This window comes from Chrysemys picta, chromosome 9 (assembly GCF_011386835.1).
Source record: "Chrysemys picta bellii isolate R12L10 chromosome 9, ASM1138683v2, whole genome shotgun sequence".
Taxonomy (NCBI): Eukaryota; Metazoa; Chordata; order Testudines; family Emydidae; genus Chrysemys; species Chrysemys picta.
The window spans coordinates 65,474,384-65,493,161 of NC_088799.1; the positions used below are offsets into that span (position 1 = coordinate 65,474,384).

At 48.6% G+C, this 18,778-nt stretch overlaps 1 protein-coding gene across 8 annotated transcripts in view; it reads left to right on the plus strand.

Annotated features, from left to right (window-relative positions):
* The window catches only part of FRMPD3 (FERM and PDZ domain containing 3), a 147,317-nt gene extending 137,529 nt beyond the window's left edge, over positions 1-9,788 (plus strand). For all 8 annotated transcript variants that reach the window (XM_065556443.1, XM_042861543.2, XM_065556440.1 and 5 more), the window contains 2 exons: positions 1,700-2,521; positions 5,001-9,788. In XM_065556443.1, the coding sequence (XP_065412515.1) occupies positions 1,700-2,521; positions 5,001-7,849 (3,671 nt within the window). In that variant the 3' untranslated portion in view covers positions 7,850-9,788. The remainder of the gene's footprint in view (positions 1-1,699; positions 2,522-5,000) is intronic.
* Positions 9,789-18,778: the final 8,990 nt, after the last annotated feature.

The window sequence follows — 18,778 nt, forward strand, 5'->3', positions numbered from 1 at the left end:
CTGGCTTTGAACTGGTGACCTGGAAGTGAAAGGTTCCATCGCCCATCCGAGTCCCCAGAGACATGCAGTTCCTAAGAGAAGAGGGGTTCATGATGGAGGAGTTGCTGTTTAGCTACACAAATTTAGCCCCTAGCCACTGATGTCTCCATTTAAAATATACATCTATTCTTGTTGGGGTTTTTATACTGCAGGTGATGAACAGTTTAATACAAATGTGCAGATTGGGAGACAAATTGCCCAAGTTGCTGAGCTAATGAATTCAGTTCGAATTTATTTGATTTTGTTTAAACACCTCTACCTCGATATAACGCTGTCCTCGGGAGCCAAAATATCGTACTGTGTTATAGGTGAAACTGCGTTCTATCAAACTTGCTTTGATCTGCTGGAGTGCGCAGCCCCCCGGAGCACTGTTTTACCACGTTATATCTGAATTCATGTTATATCGGGGTAGATGTGTATTTTGTAACAAGGAGCCTGTGTCCCCAGCACTAGTTCTTGGCAGAGCTGTGCAGGTCTTCTGGGATGCAGTCAGAAATCCCCCACGAGGCCTGGACTTTGTCTCACCTGCACAAAGAAATCTCTGGAGAGTGGAGGACACTCCATACATAATGTTTACTACTGATGCTAGAGGACTGTAGTTGGTTTAGATGGTCTTGGTATACTTGGTCATGCTTTAGTGCAGGGGGCTGGATCAGATGGCCGATCAAGATCTTTCCAGCCCTACATTTCTGGGATCAGCAAGATCCAATGGCTGGAAGCCAGAGCTAGACAAATTCAAGGTGAACATAAGACACAAATCTTTAGCCATGAGGGTAATTAACCAATGGAGTAGAATCCCAAGTGGCAGATTCCCCATCACTTGGAGTCTTTACATTAAAAGTAGACGTCTTCCCAACAGATAACTAGTTCCACCACACACTGTTGGGCTGGATGCAGGAGCTGCTGGGTGGGGTTCTCTGGCCTGGACTAGATGATTACAATGGTCTTTTCTGGCCCTAAAACCTACGAACCATTAGAATGAAGCTGGCAATTCTAGCTGCTGCATCTAGGTGGGAAACTCCAGTTCTGCTGAATGTCCCAGCTGGTTCATTCACGTAGAAGACATCTGCCACTCTGCTTAATGCACCTGGTGTTCTGGCTGTGCCATTGCCTGAGGTGAGCCACAGAGCATATGAGCACGGCACACATCACTGTGCAGTTTGTCAAAGGGTCCTTTCTGCTGGGTCGCTGCCCACCTGTTTCTGTTGCTATTGCCCAGCACAGAAATGATAATTTTATGCATGTCCTGGACCTGTATATAAATTCTCTTACCCGACTGAATACTGGTGAATGTGCCACAGAGCTGGCAGGAGACTGCGGTAGCCTAGTTGGGGAATGCACCAGGTGCATTGCTGGAGAGCATATCAGCCGAGCTGGTAAAAGCTCTTGGCATACTGCAAGGGAGGGCTAGGCTTGGCTTAGCTGGGCTGGGAAGTGGGTGTGTTGGAGGAGAACAAGTAGCTGTGTCCCCATAGATTGTGCCCTTTGTGCTGTTGCATGTTCATGCCAACTGTGATGTCCCAATGATTTTAATGCAATAGGAAGACTAGCAGGAGGCAGGTGAGTATTGATGGCTCCCTACAGTGCAGGATAGATTTCCTCACTGTCCCTTCCTTCTCATGGGCGCTGCTCTAACATGATAATTGTTATTTTGGTTTAGATTACATCAACGCGCACAACATCCACCGGCCGGCTGCAGTGGGGCACTCGGGAAAGAAAGAGAGCGGGTTCCTGGGTGGCGCTGCCTCCAGCCCCAGGGAATCCAGCCCCCGAGTTCCCAAGGGGTCGGACTCGGAGCTCGTCAGCTTTTGTTACCTGCACATGCGGGAGCAGAGGAAGCAGCGAGAAAACAGGACAGACATCAATGAAAACCTGATCTTCTTTGAGGAAACCAGGCCCAGGACCAAATCCGACCCCACTTCCAAAAGCTCCGGCCAAGGCTATGACGGTGTTGCCAATGAGTACAACCCGGATGGCCTTGACCGGGACCACCAGGCAAGTAGGGCAAGGGCCAACACCATGGACAACCACATGAGGAACGATGCCATGCACTTCTACTGTAACTCCTGCAAAGCCAAACTCAAGAGCCGGCTGGCCTCTCGGAAAGGTGGCAAGCCTGGCAGCTCCCATGACAACATAGTGGACTTGATGTCCCTCCCGCCTCCGGGGAGTGATGAGGAAGAGGACGAGACCACTGCCCTGCTCCCCGCTATCGCTGCCCCGCCTCCGGGTTTTCGAGATAATAGCTCTGATGAGGACGACCCCAAGCGCAGGGCTGCTGCGCAGAGCCAGAAGCAGGGCCGGCACCTCTGCGGCATCCTGTACGATGAGATCCCCGTGACGCTGATAGACAGCGTGCAAACGAGGACAGTCCGAGACCACGCCCAGGAGCTGGACGATGCCCTGGTGTCCACCCTGCAGGCTCTGGAAGCCCTGGCTGCTTCGGAGGATTGTCCGCACCCCCAGCCACAACAGACAGCAGGTAGTGGAGTAGGCAGAGCTTTTGTGCTTCCATGTACCATCTGGGGGTGAGTCTCCCCCTCCCTTTCTCTCTCCTCTCATCCTTGCCTCTCTCTCCTTCCTCTGTCTAAGCTTTGATTCGTATTTGGAGGGGATTCTGGAAGCACAGGCCTTAGCAAGAGCCCCATCCTGGAACTAGTGCAGAGGGGGAACAGACGGGCAGGTGCTGGAAAGCTTTTGGGGGGCTGGAGGATGGAATCCTCCTGTCTGAACTGGAGAGAAAGAGCAGTCCCCATGGCTGGAGTGCTTCCTCCCTGTAGCTGGGATCCACCCAGCTGCCTGCACCCCAAAAGCCATGCAGGCTGGGGCACAAGAAAGCCCTGCAGAGCAGAGCTCCGACACGCAGGCTGTGCCCTGGGCTGTGAGGGGTCCCCCAATTCTGGCACCCCTCTCTCTCTGATGTACCCTCCTTGGTGCTGCTGACACAGCCATGGAGGAGGGGGAAGTGGGGTAAGAGCTGTAGGTTCTTCACACTGCTGGAAAGATTACAAGCAAACTTGGGGAATTTTCTCCAGACAGTGCAGGGTTGGTGGTGGTCTCAGTGACTCTCTGATCTATGACCTCTGTCACCAACAACAGCACAGCCAGTGGATGGTGCCCAAATGGCCAATACTCCAACATGCATTGACAGCCCTTCAAAGAAACTCAGCATGATGTTCCACTGGAAGAAGCTGCTGGATCTGCTGCTGGCCGCACAGTGTGGCAGCTAACGCAGCACTGCTGCCCTCCCTTTCCCCAGGGAATTGAGAAAGGGGCTGGGTTGAGAGCTCTGCCTGTGCACAAAGCATGCCCAGCATGGGTCCAGAGCTCTCCTCCCCAGATGCGCTCTCAGGCTGGAAGGAGAGTTCAGTCTTTGCAGCACATCTGCTCCCTTAGAGCAGCAATCAGTGTCAGTTGGGATGGGGACACCTGTCCACTGTGAAATGGACTGGGACCACATTGATTTCACACAAGCCAGCAAACAGTTGTCAGATGGTAATGACTTTCAGTCTCCAGTGAATTTGAACCAGCCACCTAGAAATGAAAGACTCCATAACCCCATATCAGTTCCCTGAGATGCCCTCACCCATTTCCCTCGCACCCAAGGCTGATGTCAGAGACAGGGTGTCCTGTAGAGATTACACCATCAGTCTCCAGTACACTGCAGCATCTTCACTGTTCATAATGAAGAAGGGAAGGAAATCCCAGCTGGCAGTATGCAGTAATATCCTGATTACCCTGCACCCATAGGCACTGACTCCATGGGTGCTCCGGGGCTGGAGCACCCACGGAGAAAAATGGTGGATGCTCAGCAGCACCTGTCAGCTCCCCCCCAATCCTCAGTGCCTCCCACCCGGCGGTGGGCCCCACGAATCAGTGCCTCCCCCTCCCAATCTCAAGCATACCACAAAACAGCTGATCGTGGCAGGCAGGAGCCTGGGAGGGAGGGAAGGGGGGCAGAACTGGGTGGGAAGAGCCGGGGCGGGGCCTTGGGGGAAGGGGTGGAGTGGGGGCAGGGCTTGGGACAGAGCCGGGGTCGAGCACCCCCCGGCACTTGGGAAAGTTGGCGCCTGTGCCTGCATCTGTTTCTGGGAAGCTTCCCCTCGTGCATGGGACGTGAGAGTGCAACTGCTTTGGAAATCAACGGCCCCCTCCTTTCCCAAGCACAAACCATTCAGTCAGCCTCTCCCGAGGCAGCTCTTTTGCCTTTGGGCGAAGCAGAGCCAAAGCATGCCTCTCTATGTGATTGATGTGCGCAGATTAGTAATGATGAGCCATCAGATCAACGCTGTGGGACAAACTCATCCCTGGCGTAACCCCGCTGATGTCAGACATTTGGCCCTGGGCATTCACAGAGTTATCCTGCCCTGGTAGAATCTGCAGCTGCAAGCCACTTTAGCCAGGTTGCCCTTTTAAGTGCAAATGTGTTATCAGCTGGATTCCTTCAGGCTGAGTAAAGGGTGAACGCACTAAGGCCTGCTGGGCATGGGCCGCAATACTGGCCTCCCTCAATTCTCACAAGTCCCCTTCCACGCTCCAGCAGCATTGTTACTGCCAGGTTTCCCTGATTGCACCAGACGACTCCCCATCGCTCTACTGTTCCTAGTGCTGGAACTGTTCCCAGGGCCTCTTTCCAGGTTAAATGCTCTTGTTGAATTAAGTCAGCAAGCCAGAGTGAAGCTGGCAATCAGTCTCAGTTAGACTTGTCTGGACATAATTCCCATTCGCTCACAGAGGCATTGCCCAGAGCAGGTGAGCCAGTCAAGATCTCTCCAAGCCCCCAGCTGTGCTTCTCTTGGAGGTGGTGGGAGGGGGGAGCTGAGGTTTCTCTGCTGAAATTCTCTTTCCTCCAGTGGGTACTGTGATCTCTGAGACTCTCCTACCCCTCTGCGTTGCTGTCTCCTCCAAGCAGTGATGAGACCTGAGGATAACGTCCCCATGTTCCTCTTGTGTTTTCTCAGGTCTGATTGTTCTGGCTGCCATCACGCCCGAGTCCTCCTTGGACTCCGGCCACGAAACCAACTCCTCAGAGCTAACCGATGTCTCAGAGATGGTCTCGGCCATGAAGCAGCACCAGAACGCCGCCTACTTCCTGGCCCAGCACATAAACAAAGAAAAGCTGCTCGCCAGGAAGGACCTTCCCTTCCGAATCCAGAGCTGTGCTGCCCAAGCCGTCCTCACCTCGCCATACCTTCTGGGGCGCCAGGAGCCAGGCCCTTCCCTGAAGCCAGCTTTCTCTAACCAGCCCCCCAGCCTCGCTTGCGGCAGGATTAAGCAGGAGCAGCAGCACAGAGAGCAGAGTTACACCTTGGCTGTCCAGCCAGTGCGCTCACCGCAGCTGAATGAGCAGAAGAACAGGGGCGTGACAATGCCGGGCTCCGAATGCAAAGGCCCCAGCCACTCGAAAGCAGCCTTTGAAGTGTCACTGCACACTGCAGCTGCCTTGAGCAGGGACCAGGTGCAGGATCTACGGGAGAAGATGCCCAAAGAGGTCCGGCTGAGCCCTAAACTAACCCTGGATCCTAAGGGTGGAGTGACCATTTCAGCTGCTCTGCAGCAAGTGGTAAGCAGCAAAGGCTCCCCTGCCCAAGTGGCAGCCGTGGTGGCTAGTCCTCAAGCAGACAAGCAGGCCAGTGGGAGCGGCAGCTGTGTGCCTTCCAGTAGCAAGCATTTAAAATTTAAAGGGAGTCAGCCAGCTGTGGAGACCTTGTGCGACTGCCAACCGCAGCCACAAGGCAAAGCCTCTCTGAGCCCGAAAGAGCCTCATGACAGTAGGGGCGACGCTTTCCATTCCTCCCCTGTGGGTGGCGAAAGACTGCAGCCCAAGACTTTTCTTTCGAAGAGCTACCCGCAGAAAGTGAGCGGAGACCCTGGAGGGAAGCCGGCAAGTGGGGAGCCAGGTCAAAAAGCAAAAGGTGACACTGCTAACCCCGTCTACCAGAAACACATTGGTCCTGTGAGCCAAGGGGAGGAAATGCAGCATGAAAGTTGTGCCAAAAGCTTAAAAACAGAGGGTAGCAGTCTGCACTCTCCATCCACCAGTGGTACTTCCAAGAGCACCAGCGAGGATCCCAAAGGGCAGATCCAGCTGGTGTCCAGATCTGAGGGCTTGCAGATTAGCACCGTGCCTTCCAAGAAAGCAGAAAAGGTCCTGGAGGTGACCCAGCAGGACTCTGACGTTCCAGCTAAACCCAAAGCCCCGAAAACCCACTTCAGGTTGAGGAAGCTGTTTTCCGCCACCTTCCCAACGCGGCTGAAGAAGGAGACGGACGAACGGCAGGCCCAGCTGCAGAAGGTGAAACAGTACGAGCTGGAATTCCTGGAAGAGCTGCTTAAGCCAAAGACCAAAGGTGACCTCCCGCCACCGGAATACCTGCACCCTTCTGTGCCTGGGCGCTGCAGCTGTCAGCTGAAAAGCAGCCCTTTGCAGAAAGTCCCCGGGATGTCCAGGGAGCAGAGGCGCAGCTGCGACTGCAAGCGGATCTGCAGAGGGGTGAGACCGCACCCCAACCAGATAGCAGCACCGGAGCTGGAGAGGCGAGGGAGGGAGAAGGCCCCTGACAACCAGAAGCAGGCTGAACCAGATAGACTTACAAGCACGAGCAGCCCTTCTAAGAGCAGGCGGATACGATCCACAAGCTTAGAGTCCAGAGACTACCTGTCAGATCCAGAGAATGGCATGTCTTGTTTGACAACATGCACCTCCCGTGGAGAGTGCATGGGGGCACCACACTACAAGAAGCTGATGCGCCGCTACAGTGTCAGCGAAATAGACCAGACTGACCGAACATCTCTTTCCTCTGACATCTACCGGGACACCTATCCAGCCAAGCAGACAGGCCTGCAGAGTGAGGGTGACCCCGGGGCCCATAGCTCTGCGCCTAAGAGCAAGATCCAGGAATCCCCAAGAACAGGTGACCCATCTTATGTTCAAACAGCACAGGAGAAGAAGAGCCAGAAGGGCTCAACGGCTTTCTCCATCCAGGAGGAGATGTACCCTAGTCACGCTGAGCTGCCAGAAGAAGATATGGAGGACAAGAAGTGCTGCTCCATCCGGTATTGCTTCTACTATAGGAAGTGCGACGTGGCAGATGATGGGAGTGAGAAGGATGAGCTCTCTTATTCCATCCCCATGCAGATCCTGCCAGGCATGAAGCTGGACAATCAGATGGTCCCAGTAATGAGCAGGACCCTTCAGGTCCTGGATGCCACTGCCTGCAGCAGCCCTGAGGACAGCCAGACCCAGGAGATAGACTTAAGGACCTCCACCTTTGAGGGGAGCCTGGCTAAGGTCCATGCCCTTCGAGGCCATGCCTATGCGTTGCCAGACGGGTTTCTGGCAGTGCAACTGGACACTAACGAGCTCCTGACCATCCTAAGGCAGTGCGTGGTGAGCCCCGAAATTCGGGACTGCAAACCTTACATCTCCCAGCTGGCCGAATACAAGCAAGAGCTTGCCCTGAAGTTCAAAGAATTCAGGGCCTCCTGCCGCAGGGTGGCAGCTGTGGACAAGAGCCCGACGCACATGCTCTCAGCAATCACAAGCAGCTTCCAGGTGCTGAGCAGCCTCATCGAGACATTCGTGAAGCTAGTGTACATCGTGCGTTCTGAGTCCCAGCGCCAGGAGCTGCTGATCAAGGTGGAGGAGGTGGTGCGGAATTACACCTTCTTGCTGAGGGCGGCAGAGGAGTCAACAGCCAGAACGCTGAGTCACCACCAGACGGCGGAGCAGCAGTCCCGCCAGTCAGCCACGGTTGCGACTGTTATGAGCACATTCACCCGCTCCTTGAAGACTCTGATCAATAAGTAAGCTGGCTACGGAACCGAACAAGCCAGTGTATTCCAAGCTGTGTGTCAGTGGTTCTTGTAGTGAGTGTGTGTCCGCAGGGAAGGCCTGTTTGTAACAGGGCTGCAGGGGCAAAGACATTCTTTACTTCTCTGTGGAGTGAATAGCTGCATTGGTGGAGTTTGAAGGGGAAATTTAAGTCTATAGTTAGCTGTCTGCCAGCCTGTAGGTGGGCTCCAGGCAGCCACTCTGCATGCTCTCCCATGCCGTCTTATCAATGACCTTACCTGGGAGGTGTAGCAATTCACTCCCCCTGCTAATTTGGTTCTGGGTGTCCCCTGGACAGACAGCTGACACTTTTTACTTTAGCATGGTGCACTGGGCCAGTGTAAGTAGGAACTGAGCTGAGACCCTCCAGCTTCACTTGGGTCTGAGTCCGCTTGGATCCAAGCCAGCATCTTGCCATGTAAACAGCTCTTATGCCTCCAGAGACCCTCAGACTACAAGCGCTGCCCTCAGTTAGCAGCAGGATATAAAAGTCCCCAAGGCCACGTTAGAGGGAGCGAAGTAGTCTCAAGGTGGGGGGAATCCTATAGACCTGATGCAGGGAGTTGGGTTGCCCTAGCAGATATCAGAAAGCCAGCGCAGATGTGCACGCACTTGCTCTGGTCACAGGCACTAACTAGTGCAAGGTAGCATCCCAGGGTTACAACTTAATACATCCAAGCAGGGTGTCTTTTCCTCGGCTGGATGGATATAGCTGAGTTACAGAACACCTGGGGAACCCAGCCTGTTCCATAGTTATAACAAGCCACAGGCTGGGCTAGCAGCTATGGGTAGACCTCCTTCACCCACCTCTCCAGTGCTGTGAAGGTTCAGTCCTAGCCCTCTCTTTACAGCCCTGTGGGACGGTGTGGTAATGTCCATTAGGGAGTGAGCAGCAGAGAATAAACCCAACTGGCTTTCACCTATAGCATAAGGTTAGAATTCAACAGCTGTTCTGGAAGTGAGATACACGGGCTCCACCTCTTGAGCCAGTCATTCCCACCTGCCTGCTGATCGAGGTGGGGAGATCCTGGGAACTCTCTCTTACTATGCCACTGGATTGATAGCCAAGAGAAGTCTTTTTTAGCATTTGGGGGTTTTTTTCTTCCAGACGTGTGGTGAAATGGTGCCTACTTGCTTTCCGTCATCCCCAACACCCCCCGAAACCTAGCATCTGTTGCTAACAAATCAGAGCGCCTTAACTGGTGTGTCAGTGCACCTCCCTCTCCTCCAAAACAGAGTCGAGGGAAAACCCCAAGTTTCTGCATCCACCCTAATCACCCTACCAACTCCGCCTCATGCGCACGTGAGGAGAACAGGCCATGGTGGAATCCCTGTGTTGCTGTGTTTTAGAGCATATGCATCCAAGTCTAAAAGAAAGAGAAATTAGATTGGCTAGTGAAGGCAGGTGTCGGAAGGGAGATGCACACTCACTTGTAGAGTGTAAAGAGATGATATGGGATCTCAATCCAATGGATCACCTCCTATCTCTATTTTTTTATATGAGACACATATATTTGAAATTTCTTGTTTTCCATACGAGTTATGGAAATGCACAATGTGCTTTTAACACGTGTCCTTTACCTAGTGCAATAACCTTCCCTGGCCCACAGCTTCAACCAGCCTTTGGCCATTGTCATCAGCAAAGAACGGAGGATCTCACGATATGGACAGAGCACCTCTTGCCTCTGGCTTTCAAGAACCATGTAGCAAAATATACAGTGGAATAGCCAAAGCAGAGTTCAGTCCATGGCAGGCGATGCCTATTACAGTCCTGAAGGCCAACAGGGAGCTGTCCCCATCCATTATCTACTAAGAAACGGAGAGTTTCCTTGAGCTCCCCATCATGCCTATATCATTCCTCCATAAATCTCTCAGCCTAATAGAGAGGAGACTTTTTTATTGTCTGTATATAGTATATATAAATAAATATATATATATATATATATTAAAAAAATTATATATATACAAATTTATGTCTTGTTTTACAAACAAGAAAGATTAAATATATTAATCTTAATATCCAAACTCGCACTTTGTGTCTGTTTTTAGGACTGTGAATATGTATTATTATTATTCTTTACACACAGTGCTGTTTGCAAACATCGAAGCCTACATCCCCACCACCAAAAGGCAGTCACCTCTGGAGGGAAAGCAGTAGCTATTTACAACACAGAGCACCACGCTACACACTGGTTTTAGGGTCAGGAAATGAAGGAAACCAAGCAAGTGAAAGGGGAGGGTGATAGTAATGACATACCCAAATTGGAATTTAATCAGGACACTGGAGTTAACACCGTTATGAAAGGTATCAAGGGCTCTTTAATAGCCACCGATGGTCAGGTCCTTGGTTTTATGTCTCATCTGAAAGACGCCACCTGTCCAACAACACAGGTCCCTCTAATACTCTGATAGGTCACTGCATCAGTTCTGATTCAGAGGGAAGAGCACCCTCTATTGGATCGTTTTTAACAGACTATTGGAAAATACATTAGTGCTAACTGCAGCAGATAAGTGACCACTGCATAGAAAGGTCAGTTCTTCTCCAGCTGTTTTTTTTTTTTTAATTGTAGCTAAGCATAACAGTTCTACTAGAAAACATAATCAGGGACACATTCAAAGGGACTCCATCAAGTGCTTCCTCAAAGCACTTTTTAATTGTTGGTTTTTAATGGAAGCTTGAAAATACCATTTATTTCCCACTAGTAAGCCTTTTCCGTGACTAACAGTGGATAAACTCAGAAGTCCGAAGTGCAGACAATGCGATGTTTATTGGGGTTAGTTTCCAAGCAAGCATATTTCAAAGCCCTTCACACCAGTCAGTCTAAACTCTATCTGCCGATAGGTCCCCAGTGTTCCGTTTCCATCTCTGATGCCGCAGAGCGTTTACCCTGTGTCCCCCTTCCCAGCTCTGATGCCTGTGTCCCTGTTCCCCATTCCCTGTTCCCGTTTCCCCACCTTAGCAAACATGATTCCAATTTCCCTTCCTCCCACTTCCTGTTTGACCCCAGTTTATATAGTAATACTCTCAGCTGTACCTTAACCAATCATTTTACTAAAATGTAACTAACCAATCCTAACATATTGTAACATTTTTTAACCAATTATATCCCACTACCCTAATTAACTTACACCTAGCAAAATTAATTATACAGCAGACAGAAACAATTAAAGAACCAGACAAATTAACTATAAAAAAGTGGGGGCCATAAAAATAAAACAATACAGAAACAATACCACAACCATTGATAAGTGATTTCTTGCCAGACAGGTTGCTATCAAACTAAGTTTTCTTTAACCATCTTAAGAACTGTTTCTTTATCTGGTGTTGATGGGCACTATCGGGACAGAATAGTCTTCCTAACAGCCCAATAGCACCTTATTTGAATATAACTGGTTTGAAATGTGAGGATGTGACCATACGCTTCCCAGCTTATGGCTGCCAAAGACCCTAGCCTAAGAACAAGGCCTCAGACTATCCTAGTAAAAAAAAGGCTCATACACAGGCGTACTGTAATTTTGATTCTTTGTTTTTATACCTCTGTAACTAGCTAAGTGATAAAAATACACCTAAGTTCTTAAAGTATAGGCCTTTACAGGCAGGCCTGAATATCTATATTCTAACATACACCAGTGCAAATCCAGCACAACTTCATGGAGTTCAGATTTACCCCGCTGAAACTGAGAGCAGAATGTGGGTCAAAGGTGATCAGGCTAGATTTGACTCACTGATTTTCTTTACAAAGGAAGGGGCATTGTAGTTGAATGCACTCAGCACAGGGTTGAAAGCATGAAATTTCTGACTTAACCCTAGTGGCTGTGAGAGTGGGGGAGAGAGGAGCTACCCTAAAAAAAATCCCTATGAATAAGTTTGAGTCAAGAATGCTGGGAGAGAATGACTGGGCATGCCACTAAAATTCTCTTTAAAAATTATGGGCAGCTCACTCCCAAAACTGGCTACCCTGTAGAAACCCAGTTTTAGGAAGGTCTCACAGAGTACTGGAAACCTAGTTAAATATCAGAAGTTCACAACATTATGGAAATGGGCAATAAGCCACGTAGTCAACAGTCAGCAGCATGAATTCATGTATTTAAAATACATATAATTGAGTTGTTAATATTGAGTGCAATTCAATTACAATAAGAGATGGTCTATTACAGGCTATTGCACCTGCTCACAGAGATGACAGAAAAAACAGCATTCAGCAACACACATTCGGCATGAAAATACATCCTTGATTAGGCGACTGGTGGTAACTGAGGGCTGACTTGCACTTAAAAATTAGTTTCCCGTAGCTACGTTGCTCAGGGCTGTGAAAAACTTTGCACCCTGAGCAACATAGTTAGATTGACTTCACCCCTGGTGTAGATGCTGCTAGATCAATGGAAGAATTCTTCCATCTACCCACCTATCACCTCTCAAAGAGATGGATTAACTACATTGACAGGCAACCCCCTTCCATCAATATAGGCATGTGCCATGAGAGCAAAAGGCTAAGTGTCTTGCTTGACATCACTAGGTGAGTGATAACACTAATGGTGCTACCTATGGCTTCCCTAAATAATTCAATTTCAGGCCAAGAGACAAAAACATTTCAGATTATGTGGACCTCCATGTTATCAGGTTTAATAAACTAGGAGGTTTACAATAAATGTATTTTCAGATCATCCATGGGTTGGCAGTAATTTAATCTTTAACCTCCAAAGATTAATAACCACAGCCTAATCCAGGCACTATTTCTCTCTTCCCAGTACCAAACACAACTGAATAAGTAGCCCAGTGGATTTCAAAGGCACTGTGGCCCAAGTCCTCAGCAGTATTTAGGGTCTGGGCCTGTCTCTGCCTTAAAACCATGTAAGCTTCAGATGGATCTCACTCCTCTGAATCTAGGCTCCTGCTCCTGCCCATGTTGCCAATGCACAGGCTTCCTGAGGGGAAGCTCATGAGCAACTACTTCAGAAGTAACTGAGATTTTGTTGCAGCCTGACATATATTGGGGGGAGTGTCTAGGCTTTTTCTCCTTAAAAGTCACTCCATTGTTATCCTATAAAGCTCCACCAGTGGTAGCAATAGTTAAAGCAGGGGTAGACTGGCTTCTAGCATCTCAACCAATTTATCTCAGCCAGTTCTAGGCATAGTGGCAGTTAAGACACTCGTGGAGCCTTTTCTAGCTAGCACTCACACACTTACTATTGCTGATGGAGCTTCACCATGCCAGTGAAATGGTGGGCGATTTCCCCCTAAAGGCTAGTGTAGATGGACCTAAAGAATTATGGGTCAGATTCTATCTTTGGGCTATGCATACTCCTGAAAATCCCATCCAAAAGGACAACAAGGAGTCCGGTGACACCTTAAAGACTAATAGATTTATTTGGGCATAAGCTTTTGTGGGTAAAAAACTCACTTCTTCAGATGCAGATCCATCCAAAAGGGAAACTAATGGAAATGATATGCCACAAACTCTATATAAGGGGAATTCTAAGGTGGGGTCTATAAATCAGAGTCATGGTCTGCCTGCTCTAGTGTATACCTGATGTACCCTTCTTCTTCAGATTACTAGTGTATGTGGTGGGAGTAACTGGTAAGGGGCTGGCTGCAGGCCACAGTACAGACATAAAAGAATGCTGCTTCTGCATGCAGGAGGAGAGAAAGATAACAGCTAGAATTTAACCCACAGCTAAAGCAAATGGTTCAGAGATAGAAACAAACCTAAGCTTCCAACTATTACAATCAAACTGGTAGTTTAAAAACTGTACAATACTCTGTAAAAGGCCCAAATCAGAAGACTGAGAGCAGAGAGGGTTGTGTTTTTTTTAAATGTCTTTCTAACAAAGGCTGACAGAAAAGGCAATAACGTAACTGGTTTAGCAATGTCAGATACATCTTTCTAGGTGGAGTTAGCACTTCTGAAAGTTGCAAGATTAACAGCTCTGGCTATTGGAGTCCTGTTTGTCCACAGAGCAAGTAGAGTATTGAGGTCAATAGTGTAAGCTTCCCTGCAGTGTATTACCAATGTGCCTTAACGCTGAGCTGGACAGGTTATCTTTATGGGAGTAAGAGGAGTTCAGAGACTCAATGACCCATTCAATCTTTCCCTCTCTGCTGAGACCAACAAGGAGACCAATTCCAGACAATTATTGTGGTGTTTTTTGTGACGTGGACACAAGTCTGCCAGAGAGTTGGAAGACCCCAACTCATTTCACTTGAGCCACCAAACAGCCATGGTTATGACTTTTCTTTATTACTAACCTGGGCAAAACTAGAACAAGTAAACTAAAGAGCTTTATTCCTCTTTACCTATTCCCTGATCCATCTAATCCCCTCGCTTTTGTGTATATCATAGGCATGCTGTAAATTGCTGCAGTAACATCTGAATACTAGAAATCATGATCACTATGATGCTCCATTTTTCATTTCCAGCCTATCTTGGAAGTGTGGGAATTAATATCTTTTTGATCCTAGCTGGAACATAGGTTTAATGAAACTGAGCTAGAGGCCTTCACAAAATGGGATTTCCTGTTCCCAATATTGCCAATCCTGAATGTTCAAAAATCATGAGACTGGCTTTAAAATCATGAGATTATGTAAACATAATAGATTTGATGTTCTTTTTCTTTGTCGTCTTCTTTTTGAGCCTTTAGAGTGCACTGGGGTCACATTTTGAAGCTTTCTCCAGCACCACGAGAGCTAGACACTCCACTTTTTCTGTAAGAACGAAGGCTGAAATCATCACATATCCACTTGACTCCAGGAGCTGTGGCTTTAAGGAAAACAATGACCCATAACAAAATCATGAGAGCTGGCAACACTGCGTTCCTAATGGGACAGCAATAGACATTTGGCCAGAATAGTTGGAAGGAATGTGGCTGACCTATAAAGAAATACAGGGAATTTTTCTAGCTAAATTCTCAACCTCCAGAGAAAAGCATAATCAACCCTTAGTTAATTGCAGCACTTTGTTATTTACAAATAGATAACTTGGATGAGTAAGGATTACAGGATTGGGCCCACAGTTTGAAAATGGTTCCCTTTGGATTGGTCTTTATTTCTTGTATGTATATATACTGTTAAATACTTGGTAATACTTTTACCACAAACCTACCTTAATCTGCATGGTTTAATAATACTGCGATTGAAAAACTCACAAGAAGTTAATTATGCTAATATGTAGGAAGAAAAATGATTACCCAAATAACAAAAACAGAAATCAAATTAAACAGCCTGTTAGCATTAGACCCACATGGGATCAAGAAGTTAGAGACAATACCGCAGGTTTGGAGGGGAGACCAGCAATAAATCTGATTTTTTTAAAATAAGTCTCAGGATACGGCCAAGGGCAACCTACTGGAAAATAAATAGCCAAAAGTGTTAATGAAATTTTCAGGAAAAGTGGAAGGAATTCCATTTATGGGGATAATTTTTCTTAACTCCATAATATACATGTTAGGGTCCATCACATTGACTATTGCTTGGAATTCTGTGAATGCTTCTATTCTTTTCAAAAGTTGACAGATTCATGATTCATACAAAGAAAAGACTAAGGACTTGTCTGCACTATTCATACTTCGCCAGTATAGCTACGGCAGCAGAGCCCTCTAATGTAGACAGAGCATAAGCAATCAGAAGGATTTTCTGCTGGCATAGCTACACCTCCCCAAAGGACATCAGCTGTGCTGACGGAATTACTCTCCAGTTGTAGCTACACTGCGGGGGGAACGCATGCAAAACCAAGTTGACTTGTCCATGTAACTTTGTAGTGTAGACCAGACCTGACTAAGCCTGAGAGAAACAACAGAAAACATCATGGAATAAAGGGCAAAGAGATCCAAGCACTAACAGCCTAGGCAGGAAAGATGTGGAAGAACAGAGAGCAAAGGGCATTTCCTGCAGTGAAACATGTGAACAGAATAATGGTTACGGCTGGGGGAAAAAATTGCAGGCCAGGATTTTGTCGTGAAACTGCAACTTTTAACAACACACAGCAACTTTTTATAATTGCCGGAAACCTGAGTGGTGCTGCTGTAACCTTTGGGTGGGCTTGAGTTCACATCATTTCCTGTCTCCAGTACCTTAAAAAAAATCCAACTCCCATAGAAAGTATCTGGAGACACAGAATTCAGTCTCTAAGGATCTTCAGCGAGGATTTCACAGGGTCAGCCTCCCCACATGCAAGTCCCAAAAGGAACTAAAGAAATGAATTTAATTAAATATTATTTATCATAAAATTTTATAATCTAATTTTTACAGCATGACATGGCTATTTTATAATCCACAGACATTACCTTCACACTTCCACAACAGTTATACATAAACATAAATAAAGAAAACAAATTAAAATCTGAACATTTCAGTCCCCACAGAAATACGAGAAGAAACTGAAAATTCCCAAAAGCTTAGGTTTTGTTCACCTAAGTCTCAATTAGAGTCTTTGATCACCAAATCTATACAGTCTGCTGAGTCTAAGGGCTTGTCTACATTACCTGCTGGATCAATGAGCAGCGATCGATCCAACAGGGGTTGATTTATCGCGTCTAGTCTAGATGCGATAAGTCGACCGCCAAGCGCTCTCCCGTCGACTCCAGTACTCCACCAGGGAGAGAGGCGCAGGCGGAGTTGATGGGAGAGTGTCAGCTATCAACTTACCACAGTGAAGACACCACGGTAAGTAGAGCTAAGTCCGTCGACTTCAGCTACGTTATTCACGTAGCTGAAGCTGTGTAACTTAGATCAATTCCCCCCCTGCCCCCAGTGTAGACCAGTCCTTAAACAACATCTTTCCTCCACTTGCTTGTAGGAATCTTCCGTTGGAATCCATGCAGACTCCTTCTCTTCTGAAATCACTGCTAGTCAATCAGCTAACTCATTAACCAAACACTCAGTTAAGTGTATAGATTTAAATAAAACCCTGCTGCAAAACGCTTCTGAGTTAGGAACAACTGCCTGCTTTCTGCTCCTGGGCTCAGCTTCTCCCAATTCACATAGGGCACATGGCTGCTGCAAAACAGCTGCCCTGACTGCTTGCCCTCATGGAGTCTGACCCCAGCAACAGGGAACCTATTGGAGCTTACCCAGAACTACCCACACCCAATTCCAGAAGCTTCTGGATGTGGAGTGCTTAATCTGCCTAGCAACAATGACCCAGACACAACTCACTCTTACCTCCCAGCAATGGGTTTCTTAAAGAGATAGCTCCTTATTAGGCACATGGGTTACACTGCAATCCCATGCACCAGGTTGCAACACCACTCATTCAAATTTGGCCCAGCTGCCACTCCATCATGTTTGCCTTTGTGAGAGGATGCACCATCTCTTCCGTGCTGCTGCCCTGCTTTAGCAGGTAGCCTGCATGGCTTTGAAGAAAGTGCTGGCACTTATGTGTGGGTGTGCACTCAAGGCTGGTGCCCTTTGTGGGAGTACCCAAAGAAGCTCCTCATTCTTTAGGAAAAAGGTTGGAGGAAGCCTGAGACAAGAACCTCCTCCCTCCCCCAGAAGCGTGTCTGCCTAATGCCATGATGTCTGACACCTGTTTCTATTATTTTTGTGTGTGTGTTTATTTTTTTATGGTACTAGAACTGACCACACCAAAACTGCAACTTCAACAAACTGTGGCTGCAACTGTTGAACCAAAAAAAAATCACAACTTTCTTATAGCCTTAAGAATGTTGCAAAAATTGTCCAGAACTTATTACTGTCAGCATTTAGTCCCAATGAACCTTTCAAGTTAACACATTGAAGTGCACGTGGGACTGGGTAGTTGGTCTCAAATATTGACAATACATCAATACTGAGAAAGAGTGACAAGACAGTAGAACTCCCATCTTTCCTACAGCCATTGCTGTAGCCATTGCCAGGCATGCATTTGCATTACAAAGGCTAGCAACTTTTTTTTTTATTAATAAAAACTAGGGTTACCATATTTTGTGCCTCCAAATGGAGGACACTCCACGGGGCCCCGGCCCCGGCTCCCGGCCCCGTGGCCCCGCGACTCTGGACCCCGGCCCGGCACCGCGACCCCGGCTCCCGGCCCCGCGACCCCGGCCCGCCCCCCGGCTCCCTGCCCTGCGGGCCCGGCCCCACGGCTCCCGGCCCGGCACTGCGCCCCTGGCTCCCCGCCCGGCACCGCAACCCCGGCTCCTGGCCCGGCCTGGCCCCCGGCCCGGCACCGCGCGCCCGGCTCCTGGACCCCGGCCCGGCTCCCGGCCCGGCACCATGCCCCCGGCACCGCAACCCTGGCCCGGCCCCGCACCGGCCCCGGCCCCGCACCGCCGACCCCAGCCAAAGAGGCCCCGGCCGAGCACCACCGAGCCCTCCCTCCCTCCCGATTTTCCCGGACATGCCCGGCTTTTGGGGATTTCCCCCCGGACGGGGATTTGAGCCCCCAAAAGCCGGACATGTCCGGGAAAATCCGGACGTATGGTAACCCTATAAAAACCGAGTTGCTGTGGAAAGCACAACAACTCACCAAGAAACCCTAAATTTGTGGGATCTGCTACCTTCCACTGGGCCTGGCATTGAATCACAGTCCCTGACAAATTCCACCATGGTGATAAGGTAGGGAGATGTAATTTTTCTGAAACATCATGCCCTAGATAAATCCTATCAGCCAGTTGTGGTAAAGCTTTCACTAACCCCAGCCTACCTGATTTCTGGCCTGGAGCCTAGCTTGGGTGATGGCAGGGGGCTGCACCCTGCACTAATGGGAATGACACTTTGTGCTTCCAGATACGGTTTGAGGGCTGTGCTGTGTCAAAAAGTGGTCAGAGCAACTGCTGTAAAGCCTGATCATCTCGTGAACCAGCCAAGCCAGAAACTAATGCCCTGTTATACCAAACGTTCTCACAGTATGAACCACCTCTTGATGGAGAGACTGCTGGAGGGCCCACCTCTATCACTACATAGAGCTCTTG